This window comes from Erpetoichthys calabaricus, chromosome 9 (assembly GCF_900747795.2).
Source record: "Erpetoichthys calabaricus chromosome 9, fErpCal1.3, whole genome shotgun sequence".
In the NCBI taxonomy this organism is placed as follows: Eukaryota; Metazoa; Chordata; class Cladistia; order Polypteriformes; family Polypteridae; genus Erpetoichthys; species Erpetoichthys calabaricus.
Genome location: NC_041402.2, coordinates 176,743,406 through 176,757,859, shown reverse-complemented (window position 1 = coordinate 176,757,859; position 14,454 = coordinate 176,743,406). Strand labels below are relative to the sequence as shown.

General features: G+C 41.5%; 2 protein-coding genes across 5 annotated transcripts in view; one reads left to right on the top strand and one right to left on the bottom strand.

Annotated features, from left to right (window-relative positions):
- The window catches only part of grik4 (glutamate receptor, ionotropic, kainate 4), a 539,446-nt gene that overhangs the window by 48,562 nt on the left and 476,430 nt on the right, over positions 1-14,454 (bottom strand). For all 4 annotated transcript variants that reach the window (XM_051931923.1, XM_051931925.1, XM_051931924.1 and 1 more), the window contains one exon: positions 7,261-7,422. In XM_051931923.1, the coding sequence (XP_051787883.1) occupies positions 7,261-7,422 (162 nt within the window). The remainder of the gene's footprint in view (positions 1-7,260; positions 7,423-14,454) is intronic.
- Positions 1-14,454, top strand: part of LOC114656856 (40S ribosomal protein S25) — a 1,002,297-nt gene that overhangs the window by 791,187 nt on the left and 196,656 nt on the right. The window lies entirely within an intron of this gene.

Sequence of the window (14,454 nt, the reverse complement as noted above, 5' to 3'; positions counted from 1 at the left end):
ATTCATACTTGATACCTCCAAGGGCAGTAGGCAAAACCACTTCACCAGAAACAGGTGGCATCATATGTCTTTACAAGGTAAAGGTTATGGGCACTACCAGGATGCCATTACTCTATGGCTTAATGACTAGCAGAGAGTACACAATCACTGATGTGAAGGAAATAGACCATATTACATATTATTCCTATTAGAGGATGGCCAGCAGAAATACTATATTGAAACCTTTAATAGCAAATTACGGCTCAGCAATGCAGGGGTACCATGAGTTGCTATAGGAAGTCCTAACCTAGTGTTCTTTTAGCAAAACAGTGGGTTACTTTTCCAAGACGTGGTTGCAGGTAGTAGTCAGCTGTGACCCTGACAGGAGATTTACAGCTGCCTCAGGCTAGACTCAAGATGTGACTTGGGGAGAATGCTCAACCTGCAGGATCGGAGTTATGACAGAGCCAGAGAGAAAGGTGGTAGAAGTAAGAGAGTGCTTGCTGATACTCTGACATGGACAAGTGGGCAGACCAGCTACCTGTCACACAAATTGATCAATACTGATGGAGGCCTAGAATGGCAACAGGGCTGTTGTTTTACTTTTTCTTCTTTTCTACCCTTAAGTGGTATATTTTTAGTAAGGGCACCATTTTTGATCCTTTTGACCTCTTTGACATTATTCTTAGTGAGAATGGTTGTTATGAGAGAACTCCTTTCTGTTTCACTAACAGTTCCTTTGCAATCCCATCTAGATTTTCAGTCCAACCAACTTCTTCCTTTTCCCACCATCCTATGAACCAACTCAAACTCCCAGAATATCATCTTTAGTTCTCATTAGCCTTCAAGCAAGCATCTTATGAATCCATTCATATGCACACCAACCCTACTCTAAAACCCTACAGAGACCCCAAATTTTGTGAAAACCCACTTATATTCCTTAGACACCAACCAAAACATTTTAAAAAGAACACCTGAAAGTCTTTCAGACCCTCCACGCACATGGATTATTGAATGAAACTTCATGTAAACCTAGATGAGCACTCTAAAGGTCTACCTAAATTTCTTCTTAAAATAAAACAATAAAATAAAGACCCTGCAAATCTAAAAATAAAACCCCACTGACCTGAAGGAACTGCTTAGAGATTCCCTTACATTAATTCAATGTAATCCCAGCCTCCCATCGATCCCCTCATAGGTGTCACATGCATACTTAACAGACCCGCACAACAAACAAGCTCATTTAAATCTATCACACCCCCTCCAGAGGACTCACCTACAAGAACAACTCCTTCAAGCCTGTCACATAGCAAGTCATGCCTCCTGCAAATTCAATTCTAATAATCCACCTGATTATCCCTGCAAATACCCTACAAAACTCTGAAGCTCCACTGATTTTATGTTCACCATCAGCTGAGCCAAATATAGATTCAGCCATATACACCAAAAACCTACTAACAAACCCCCCAAACATCTTCCCAACCATCATCTAGATCTATCAGAACCCCTGCAGGCCCACCTACTTCCACTGTAAGTTCCACATCTCTGTTATGTTAGAGAACTCCAGCATACTGAGATTCAGGCCCTTAGCTACAGCACATTCACTGTCACCCTTGTCAACAGAATTTCCAGGATTTGATGGCACTAACATCCAATGTATTATTTTTTCATAATCTCGGTTCCTGCATACTTGAATTGAGAATGCCATCACTTGAAAGCATTCAGTGGGAGGTAATTTTAGCTCTCAAGACCCCAACGCTTGACCCTGCAATATTCTCTAAATTGAGGAAGGAAGCATTCATGCAGCTCCGAGTGTCACGGAGCATGAGGCTCTATTGTGCCTTGGAAATGTAACACAAATCAGCTGCTGCCTTTTATTTGCATTGTGAGGTATCTGGTTTGCTACAGCAGCCTGCATATGGAAGATCCGAATTTTAAAACAAGTATGGATTTGCCACGGTAGCTGCAGATCTCTTCTTTCCTCCTTGTATGGCAGCACCCCCATGTGCTATATTTACCCTCCTCATTATCGTGATGGAATCTAGTAAAAGGGTAAGCCTCATTAAAAGTTAGTGGCTGCAATCAATAACCTCCCACTCAGCATAAACAGAAGTGTGGTGGGGTGGGGATAATTTGAGCCTAAAATAATAGTGCCAGAATTTTGTTCTAATTGTCCAATTAAAGAAACGGACTAAGAAACATTTCTAAGCAGTCTTTCCCTTGGGGATGACAGTGACTCTGACCCTAATGTGCTTCAGCTTTTCTTCCTGCTTTCTACTACTGGTAATTTGAATCTTACTATTTTCATCGATCCTTTCATTCTTTTTCTAATCCATCTGCTTCCTCCAGGTAAAGTCCTTCCATCATACTGTACAACTGCACTTGTTATGCTTAATCTAAGATATTATCCTAGACAGCTAAAAAAATGTTTATATATCCATATATAAAAGGCACTATATGAAATTGCAGGACAGAACACCCTCCCCTATAACTTTAAATGAATGATTTGCTTGAATTGTGTTACAGGTGCACAGTAGAGACATCTTCCTGTCCATCCCATGGAAATGGCTCCTGGAGTGGTGAGTTATATTCAAGAATTGTACATTGAATTGACTTATTTGAGTAAAAATGGTAAAACACATTTCGGAAGGGAAGGCAAAGCTGTGATGACAACAGGGCAGACTCTCTAGTAAATGTAAAAGAGATACAGTAGTATTTTAGGCCCACTGTATGGGACAATCACATTTAATTTGTTGATTTTTACTTTTTTGTATTTGTTACTGAAATTTCTTTATATTTTTATTTTAGTAATTTTCATTGTAATTATTCCATACAAACAGATCAATTTATAACCCAACAAAATTGAAGACAAATCAAACCCCACCCCTGAGAAGGAGAGCTTAGCTAAAGGAAAATTGCTTAAGGCTTTTTAATAAGGCAACATTAAACAAAAGAAGGGGAGAAGTAAATATCTATATAAAATAAGAGATGGAGAAGGGAGTTAAATGCAATAATAGTTATTTCTCTTATTCTAAAATAATATTGATTAAATCCTGCCAGGTTTTGAAAAAATTTCGTACAGATCCTCTTACTGAGAATTTGATTTTTTCCAATTTCAAATAATATAAAACATCGGTTTCCCACTGACTTATAAGAGGAGAATTAGGATTCTTCCAATTTAATAAAATAAGTCTGCGTGCCAAAAGTGTAGTGAATGCAATCACCGTTTGCTTGTCCTTCTCCAATTCAAGTCCATCTGGAAGAACACCGAACACAACTGTTAGTGGGTTAGGAGGGATTGTGATACTAAGGCTGTCTGAGAGGCACTTAAAAATTTTTGTCCAAAATGATGTTAGTTTGGTGCAGGCCCAGAACATGTGACCCAGTGAGGCAGGAGTTTGGTTGCAGCGCTCGCAGGTTGGATCTTGCCCTGGAAACATTTTGGACAGTTTTAAGCGAGACAGATGAGCTCGATATATAATTTTTAGTTGACTAATTCTATGCTTTGCGCATATAGAACTCGAGTGAATTCTCTGCTTTGCTACCTTACACTCCTTTTCTGATATATTGATTAAGAGATCTTCTTCCCAATGTCCTCTTGGGTCTTTGAAAGGTAGGGACTCTAATAAGATTTTATATATTGCGGAAATAGTGTTTGTTTCCTCGAAATTGAGCAGTATTTTTTCCAGCATTGTGGAGGGTGCAAGGTGGGGGAAATCGGGCAATTTCTGTTTAACAAAATTTCTAATTTGAAGATAGTAAAAGAAATGTGTAGCTGGGAGGTTGAATTTTGAACATAATTGTTCAAAAGATGTAAATATGTTGTCTATATAAAGATCTCTGAGCATTTTAATCCCAAAACTTTTCCAGGTATTAAAAACTGGATATACTTGCGAAGGTTGAAAGAGGTGGTTCTCTTGCAGAGGTGCCACTGATAAAAGATTTTCCATCTTAAAATGCTTTCTAATTTGGTTCCATATTCTGAGTGAGTAAAGCACAATTGGGCTATTAGTATATTTGCGATACTGAAATATCTATTGAATGTTTGACTTTAAAACTGAAACAAATTCTAGTGAGGCGGCGCAGTGGTAGCGCTGCTGCCTCGCAGTAAGGAGACCCGGGTTCACTTCCCGTGTCCTCCCTGTGTGGAGTTTGCATGTTCTCCTCGTGTCTGCGTGGGTTTCCTCCCACAGTCCAAAGACATTCAGGTTAGGTGCATAGGCGATCCTAAATTGTCCCTGGTGTGTGCTTGGTGTGTGTGTGTGTGTACCCTGCCCAGGATTTGTTCCTGCCTTGCAGCCTGTGCTGGCTGGGTTTGGCTCCAGCAGTCCCTCGTGACCCTGTGTTAGGATAAAGCGGGTTGGTAAATGACTGACAAATTCTAGTTGGGTTGAAGAGTTTTTAGAGTTTCTGCCTCACAACATCAATGTTTTACATTCAAAAACTGGAGTGGTTAATGTTTATGTGGAGTACTTCCAATACCTGCAAGTGTGTTCTGTGAGTAATCTGGCTTCCTCAGATCATCCCAAAGACTTGGAGGTTAGTTGGATTAGTGACTCTTTTTAGGAGGACAAAACACACATATATAGTAATGTACGGTTCAGTCAAAGATGAACTTAACAACAAGCAATTCAGCAGTGAAATCACTTCATTAAAAAAAACAAACTTAACCTTCTGGATGAATTGGTGACATTTAAGGAAGTGAAGGCGGAGGTGAGAGTCCCAATGACCTGTGATGGACTGGTCCTCACTAAATTTTCATTTTCACAAAGCATTGTGTCTTGTGCCCTGTGATGTTGGGACACACTCCAGAACACTCACACCCATTCTTGAAGACCTTCCCACTCTCCCTCCCATCACCACTGTAATAACACCGGTGTCTGACCTCCTGTTCAATCTAGTGTTCCTGAGGTATGGGGTCAGTCAAATGGATTTTGTGCTCACAATGTTTTTTGAAACATTAGTTAGAAATTAGTTAAGCCCGTTGATGCTTACTAGTGCATTGTTTCAGCCATCCATCTATTTGCCCATCCAATTTTTTGTAACTGCTTTTTTCCATCTTGACCTTTAGATTCATTTACAATAATTGGATGAAAATATCTAAGTGTTTTTATATTAAATGGGTCATTTGTGGGATGTTTGTCTTCTTAGGTTGCCTGACCTTATTGATGTTTTAATTTTATTAGCATCGCCAAACTGAAGTTGTTTTGGCAATAAAGTATTTGTAATTACTGCATATTTACAATTTACATGTATTGGGTTGTGGGGGAGACATCTAGCATCGCTGAGTGCTCCCCTATCCTGGAAAGGCCACCAGTTGATTCCAGGACAAACTCACTGACATGCAACAAACTCAGAGTTACAAATTAACCGATTAACTGCACACCTTTTTAATTTGACAAAAAAACAAAGAAGCTAAAAAACAAAACAATACAGCCACAGAAAGACTGAGCAAACTCGACAAGGACACTGAGAATCAAACCCAGGTCCCTGGAGCACTGAGGAAGCAGCACTAGCCTCTTCACCTCCATGATGCCCTTCTTTGAAACAGGTGCTCTATAAAATATATACTGTAGCCATCCATCCATCCATCCATCCATCCATCCATCCTCTTCCGCTTATCCAAGGTCGGGTCGCGGGGGCAACAGCTTGAGCAGAGATGCCCAGACTTCCCTCTCCCCGGCCACTTCTACTAGCACTTCCGGGAGAATCCCGAGGCATTCCCAGGCCAGCCGAGAGACATAGTTCCTCCAGCGTGTCCTGGGTCTTCCCCGGGGTCTCCTCCCAGTTAGACGTGCCCAGAACACCTCACCAGGGAGGCGTCCAGGAGGCATCCTGATCAGATGCCCGAGCCACCTCATCTGACTCCTCTCGATGCGGAGGAGCAGCGGCTCTACTCTGAGCTCCTCCCGGATGACTGAGCTTCTCACCCTATCTTTAAGGGAGAGCCCAGACACCCTGTGGAGGAAACTCATTTCAGCCGCTTGTATTCGTGATCTCGTTCTTTCGGTCACTACCCATAGCTCATGAGCATACAGTAGGTGAGGGTAGGAACATAGATCAACTGGTAAATTGAGAGCTTTGCCTTACGGCTCAGCTCCTTTTTCACCACGACAGACCGATGCAGAGCCCGCATCCTTCATTATATAAAAGCAAAGAGCAACATTTGCAGATTAGATATAAGAATCTCAGTTATCATGCTGTGTCTGCATCTTTCATAAATAAATGCCATTCCTCAGCAGTCAGCAGGGAAGTATATCTTGCTGAATTAAATGAAGAACGCCTTTCCATTAGGACTTGATAGAAAACATTTTCTGAAACCTTCTAAAGTCTCACACTTGCTGAGTGTGTCTTCAGAATATTCCAGAATCAGGCAGTACAGTGTATTGGCTAAGACACTAGACCTTAATTCTCAAGGCTGCACTTCTGACTGACTGTGTGACCCTGAGCAAGTCATACAACTTGTCTGTGCTCCAACTGTCAAAAAAGGACATAAACAGGGGCACTGCATCTTGAACTTAAGTCACCTTTGATAAAGATGCTAACTGAAAATACAATACTAGGTTAATGTTACAGAAAATTCTAAAACAGTTTTAATGTTCTTGTCTTATTCAGTGTGGTGGGCACAGTTTCAGGTATTCACAGTTTACATCAATTATTTGTAGAAGAAAGAATCATTAGACAGAACTATACTGCAGTCACCAATAGTCTTCAATATCAAGTACATAGAACCAGCACAAGGGTTAGAGAGAAGACCTGGGTATCAACCAGACTCACAAAGCAAGAAGAACTGTGCCAGGTAGAGAGAATTTCAGTGAGGCTGAAAAGAAATGGAACTTATTCAACAGTAATAGGAGGTTTGAGTTGACAAATATCAGTTAAAAGCACTCAGAGGCGCCTTGTGCACAGCTCTTAAGAAGATCATCCTGTACTGGTAAGACAAGAATGTGTGTAATGGTTGCATTCTAAACATGGAAAAGTTTCAAGGCCAGACAGAAAAAGTCTTGTCAGTAACCTATGTAAAAGCGAACTGCTTCACAGCCATAACTTCTATTAGAAAACAAGATCTATGGCATTTGCATGAGAGAATGCAGAAGATTGTCAAGTGTGGCTAAAATGACCTAAGTAATGCCGAGGCATGCAAAACAGTTGAAGTGGTGTATGAAACCAGAGCGGTCAGTTAGCAATGTATCTCACCCTAACATGTGCTGCACAGTTAACCCTTTACAACTGTCTCTGAATTTAGCTTAGGCATGACAAAGGAATTGAGAATAGACATACCGGTGGTCCAGCAAAGGGGGCGTGATCACAGTTTTCCTGCCAGGAGCGGTTCAGACTTAACACAAAGTCTTGGAAGAAAGGATGCGTCCAGTTGAAAACGGAAAAACCCACAATGTTGACACGCTCATCAGCTAGGTCATCAAGCCGTAGTAGAGGGAATTCCTAAAATGAAAACCGTTGGCAGTCATAACTGAACTGACGCAACTACTGTTTCTCACAGTTAAAGTCTCACAGACTTTCAGCTTTAATTTAAGGGGTTTACCAAAAATATTGTTTGAGCCACATAGGAATGACAGTCATTTTTATACATGGTCCCCCTATTTTCAGGGTCTCAAAATTATTTGGACATTTGACTGACAAGCTGTCCCATGGTCAGGCGTGAGCAGGCCCCTTATTATTTCATGAACTACTAAGCAGGTAGAAGGTCTGGAGGTCATTCCAAGTGTGGGATTTGCATTTAGAAGCTGTCACTGTGAACTCTCAATATCAGGTCCGAAGAGCTGTCTTCTTCTTCTTCTTTCGGCTGCTGTTGTTAGGGGTGGCCACAGCAGATCATCTTCTTCCATATCTTTCTCTTCTCTGCATTTTGTTCTGTTACACCCATCACCTGCATGTCCTCTCTCACCACATCCATAAACCTTCTCTTAGGCCTTCCTCTTTTCCTCTTCCCTGGCAGCTCTATCCTTAGCATCCTCCTCCCAATATACTCAGCATCTCTCCCTGCACATGTCCAAACCAACACAATCTCGCCTCTCTGACTTTGTCTCTCAACCATCCAACTTGAGCTGAACCTCTAATGTCCTCATTTCTAATCCTATCCATCCTCGTCACACCCAATGCAAATCTTAGCATCTTTAACTCTGCCACCTTCAGCTCCGTCTCCTGCTTTCTGGTCAGTGCCACCGTCTCCAACCCATATAACATAGCTGGTCTCACTACCATCCTGTAGACCTTCCCTTTCACTCTTGCTAATACCCGTCTGTCACAAATTACTCCTGACACTCTTCTCCACCCATTCCACCCTGCCTGCACTCTCTTTTTCACCTCTCTTCCACAATCCATATATGCAAGTAAAAACAGTCCATCATTAGTGTAAGAAAACAAAACAAACCCTTTAGAGAGATAGCAGAAACATGAGGAGTAGTCAAAACAACCATTTGGTACATTTATAAGTGAAGGAACATACTGGTGAACACAGCAATACCAGAAGGTCTGGAAAATCATAGAAGACAGCTGTTCTGGATGACTACAGAATTCTGTCCTTGACGAAGAAGAACCCCTTCCCAACATTTAGCCAAGCCAAGAACACTCTCTGGGAAGTAGGCCTATAGGGCTATACTGTCTGCTCAGATTCAGCCAAATGCTGCAAAAGTGATGGGACAATGCTTTACAGTACAAATGGACAATGAACCAAAACATACTGTGGAAGCAAACCACGTGCTTTTCAATGCAAAGTAGTGGAAGATTCTTTAAAGGCCAAGTCAGCCGACTGACCTCAATTCAACTGGACATGCATTTCACTTGCTGAGGAGAAAACTTATGGCAGAATGTCCAATGAACAAGCAGCACCTGAGGTCAGCTGCAGTAAAGGCCTGGCAAAGCGTTACTAGGGTTGGAGATGGCCCTGGATTCCAGACTTTGGGCAGTCATTGACAGTAAGGTATTTTCAACCAAATATTGAAAATGATCATGATATTTATGACTATGTAAGTTTGTCTAAATACTTTTGAGCCCCTGAAAATGGGGAGACCATGTATAAAAATGTCTGTCATTCCTAAACAGCTTACATGATATTTTTGGTAAACCCCTTGACTTAAAGCTGAAAGTCTACACTTCAATCACATCTTGATTTCTTCCTTTCAAATCCATTGTAGTGTGCACAGAGCCAAAGTTATGAAAATTGTGTCACTCTCCAAATACTTATGGACATGACTGCATATTTCACTTGTCTCAAAATGGCAGGATTAAAGATTTCAGAGCATATATGCGACACATGCTGTCAACTGGCCACAAATCACTAACAAAGGCATCTTTGTGATTTTTGAGATGCCCTTAACAAATGTGAAAGAACCCTGGAAGTTGCTTGGAAGTAAAACGTAGCAAAGTGGCTGAAAGATTGAGAATGGATTTCTACAGAAGGACATATTGGAATACTTTTAGAGTCTTTGAAGAAGAGCACTGGGAAAAGAGAAAAGTGATTTTATTAATACAATGATGTTCAAGATCATTGTCCATAAATTTTTGGACAGAGACAAGCCTTTGAGTCAATTGTCCAATTACTTTTGAGCCCCTGAAATGGATTGTGTTAAAAAAATGCTTTAGTTGCCTCACATTTTTATGCTATCATTTTGTTCACCCCACTGAATTAAAGCTGAAAGCCTGCACTTCAAATGCATTGAGTTGTTTCATTTAAAATTCATTGTGGTAATGTACAGAACCAAAATTAGAAAAAAGTTGTCTCTGTCCAAATATTTATGGACCTAACTGTAACACTGGAGTCAGGGTCCCAACCTGAATACTATTATTTACAAGTTGGATGTGTAGGGTAGAATAGTTGGTGACAATAAGACTCAGAAAAGTCGCTATATATACAAGTTTGTATATTCGGCTATGTTTCTGTCTTAGTAAATTGAGAAAATACAGTAATTGGGGTTAAACTAGGTTTGCTAGTGGAATGTAAAAAAACAAAAAAAAAAACAATGAAACAAACACCAAAAATAGTAACATTTTAATATGCTCAATATACAATACCTACAGGAATCAAGTCTCACCAGAACTCAGTGCCTTCCTGACCTGCAGCTCCTCAATGAAATGAGCTACTCAACAAAGCATGGTGGTGGTTATCAGTGGCAGCAGACCTCACGCAGAGGTAGACCTCGGACAGAAGGCCTATTTAAACAAGAGGTAATCCTCGCTGACAGGAAACGGCATGCTAACAAAGTGAAGGAAATGAACAATAAACAGGAAGGGACAGAATGAAGCACAATGGCTGGGGCGTCCCTATTAAATATAACATGCAGTGACAGCTGCAAATTACACTCTCATTGCGGCCTGTCAGCCACAAACACTTGGTAATCACATCACTTCAGAGACAAGGAGGCAAAAAGAAAAGGAGTAATAAAATAAAGTAGCATACAATGGAGTGAGTGTGAGAAAAACAGAGAATGTTAGAGAAAGAAGGGTTATGTGGGAAAGGAAGAAGAAGACTATGAGAGAGAGAAGGAGGAGCAAAAGGTGGACTGTGTGAGTAAAAAAGTACAAGTGGCTAAATAGTATGAATGTAAGAGGAAGTAAAGATGGGAGAAAGGGTTATGGAAGAAAAGTAGAGGAATGTGACATAAACCTGCTAGACTGGCAGAGACAGAAATAAGAAGTTTTGAGAGACGAAGACAGGTGAGAATGAGAGGAGAAGGAAACCTTTGAGTGAATGACAGGAGCGTGGGCGATAAAGGGAGCAGTAAAATGAAAGGGACTAGCACAGAAATATAGGTGGGGAATGAAGAAAAAAGGTGTGTCAAATTATTCCAGTGCACTGATATATATATCTAGGAAAATAAGCAAGTGAACATAGACAAGTGTACAGCAGGTACTGTTAATGTGACAGTCAACAGACCCCTGCTGAGGGCATCTTCTTTAAGCAAAAAGTAAGCCAACCCAACAAAGAGAGTTGATGTGTTCAAGAGGAGAGACAACAAAAGAGAGCATTACCACACAGGCACTCTGGATTATTTACTTCAACAAACACTTAATCTAACTATTGATTTATTTGTCCCAATTCTTTTACCACAATGTAGGGTTTCAGGGTTCACAGGCTATGATGGCAGGATCTTCAAATGCCAGGGACCAATCCAGGAAGGGTCACCAGACTATTACTGACCACATTCATTCACACATGCACAGTTCAATGGTCCAAACAACTTGCATAAGACCTGAGTGCCTAGGGAAAGCTTACACACCGAAAGAGAGAATGGGTACACTCTGACAAGACAATGTGTTTACTTAAACCTAGGACTCATTAGTTGTGAGAAAGCCTTCTTAACCAGTACACCACCACTCTTCCTGGACTCCAGGTACATGGCCACAAAACAGTCATGGCAAATGATGAGCCAGCAATCTGTGTAAAATTAAATTCATATTGAAACTTACAGCCTCAGTAAAGTTCACACCATTAACATGAGAAACAGATTTTTAGTTCCTGTCACATGCACATTCCCGCAATATTTCCATCTCCTTCCCATTACCCAATTCTAATTACTGAAAAAGTATTAGTTAGGGATATCCCCAGTCAGTTCTTATCCCCCCCTTTATTTTGTCTCTTTCCCTGTATTACTGCCCATTTGAGCAGTTGTACAAAACAGTCATCATATGTCAGGGTTACAGTGACAGGTGAGAGGAAAAAGGGGTGGTGGTGCACATGGTGCTGTCAGCAAACAACCAGCTACACGACCCTCTTCACACAGTAGCCACGTAAATGCTGAGACGGCCACTGGCGCCAGCACAAGTGGCTGAACAGGCACATGCAACAGCAGCATAATTCTTTCATATTCACCTCAAAAATCTTTTAAACCACCCCACCAAAATAAAAACTCTTTTTAGCGACTTTTGTGTTTTGAGATTGCAAAATCACATATAAAACCAATTTTTCCATGAGTTTCTTGAAACTGCATGCAAAACAAGACTTTGCTGTTTTGCTTATCATTACTCATGACCAACCCAGATATTCTGGCACTGATTCTACTGAAGAGCAATGCACTGGGTTACTGAATATTAGAATTCACAACGGTTGCAAATGTATAATCAAAATGCAAGCAATAAGTGAGGCAGCAAGGAGCAGCCATGCTTCTAATACAGAAAGAAAGACACTCCTTTGGGCTGCTTCCAAATTCTTTCACTCACCTTTGTCACTTTAGCACTAATGAGGTCCCTCAAGAGGTGCCCTCAGTCTTTTTGTGTAATGTACAGTACACAACAATAAAGCACACCAATCAGTACTGTATGTGCCAAGAGGAAGACTCATGGGATGTTGACCTTCCTTCAGCACAAGGGAAAAATAAATCAGCACTATGTGAAGACTTCCTCCTCAGGGGCCAGTGAATGTTCCAGGGTTACTCCTGAGCCTCGTATTTCATCTCCAGTCTATTGATGTCTTCTTGCTGATCACACCACATGTCCATCAGGATATCACCTGCGTTGTGCAGTGTCAAATTTTTCCAACAATTTAGAAGTAAGACATTAGTGAAGAAGTCAAGAGGATCAGATAGCAGGCACTCTGCAAATTTAGGATGTGTGCCATATTAACAAGACATTTTTTTTCAATTTCGTAGTCCCATGGTGTGGAATATTATTGCCTGACTTGCAATAATTTAAGAAGAAATAGATCTAAATGTCAAAAATGCTAGCAGCTCATTCATCAAAAGGACCTTGCAGATAAAATAAAAGAGATGTGTATGCTAATCTTGCTAAATCTGTTGTTCTGTCTTCTAGTGAGATTGACCCCAACTCAGACTGCAGTGATCCAAGACCCGACAGTGCACTCGAAAAATGACCAGTTAAAATTAAAACACTCCCTCTTCCTCATGTCTTCAATGGGGACTTCCCTATAATAATCCACCAAACCCTTCCCTAGAATCTGAAGACAGACAGCAGGATGATCCTTTGAACTCCTCAGTCTATAGTATGGTGTGTAGCTACAAGACCACAGTAGTGAAAGCTGACTCTAACCCTAGCCCTCTTTACCTTAGCCCCATATCAATAGTTTCTATTATTTCTTGGAAAGTGAGAGGATGCCTAAGGAGTGGAGAAGAAGTGTACTGGTGCAATATTTAAGAATAAGGGGGATGTGCAGGACTGTAGTAACTACAGGGGGATAAAATTGATGAGCCACAGCATGAAGTTATGGGAAAGAGTAGTGGAAGCTCGGTTAAGAAGTGAGGTGATGATTAGTGAGCCGCAGTATGGTTTCATGCCAAGAAAGAGCACTACAGATGCAATGCTTGCTCTGAGGATGTTGATGGAGAAGTTTAGTGAAGGCCAGAAGGAGTTGCATTGTGTCTTTGTGGACCTGGAGAAAGCATATGACAGGGTGCCTCGAGAGGAGCTGTGGTGTTGTATGAGGAAGTCAGGAGTGGCAGAGAAGTACGTAAGAGTGGCACAGGATATGTACGAGGGAAGTGTGACTGTGGTGAGGTCTGTGGCAAGAGTGACGGAGGTGGGATTACATCAGGAATTGGCTCTGAGCCCTTTGTTATTTGCAATGGTGATGGACAGACTGACAGACGAGATTAGACAGGAGTCCCCATGGACTATGATGTTTGCTGATGACATTGTGATCTTTAGCGATAGTAGGGAGCAGGTTGAGGAGACCCTGGAGAGGTGGAGATATGCTCTAGAGAGGAGAGGAATGAAGGTCAGTATGAACAAGACAGAATACATGTGTGTAAATGAGAGGGAGGTCAGTGGAATGGTGAGGATGAGGGAGTAGAGTTGGCGAAGGTGGATGAGTTTAAATACTTCGGATCAACAGTACAGAGTAATGGGGATTGTGGAAGAGAGGTGAAAAAGAGAGTGCAGGCAGGGTGGAGAGGGTGGAGAAGAGTGTCAGGAGTAATTTATGACAGACGGGTATCAGCAAGAGTGAAAGGAAAGGTCTACAGGATGGTAGTGAGACCAGCTGTGTTATATGGGTTGGAGATGGTGGCACTGACCAGAAAGCAGGAGACAGAGCTGGAGGTGGCAGAGTTAAAGATGCTGAGATTTGCATTGGATGTGACGAGGATGGACAGGATTAGAAATGAGGACATTAGAGGGTCAGCTCAAGTTGGACGGTTGGGAGGCAAAGTCAGAGAGGCAAGATTGCGGTGGTTTGGACATGTGCAGAGGAGAGATGCTGGGTATATTGGGAGGAGGATGCTAAGGATAGAGCTGCCAGGGAAGAGGAAAAGAGGAAGGCCTAAGAGAAGGTTTATGGATGTGCTGAGAGAGGACATGCAGGTGGTGGGTGTAACAGAGCAAGATGCAGAGGACAGAAAGATATGGAAGAAGATGATCTGTTGTGGCAACCCCTAACGGGAGCAGCCGAAAGATGAAGATTGATTTCTTTCAATGGCCCCGATACTAGAAATGCACTCACATATCAATAACTGTTATACATTCTTCATACTTGTCTTCTGAAAATAAATGCTATATTGAGGGCCC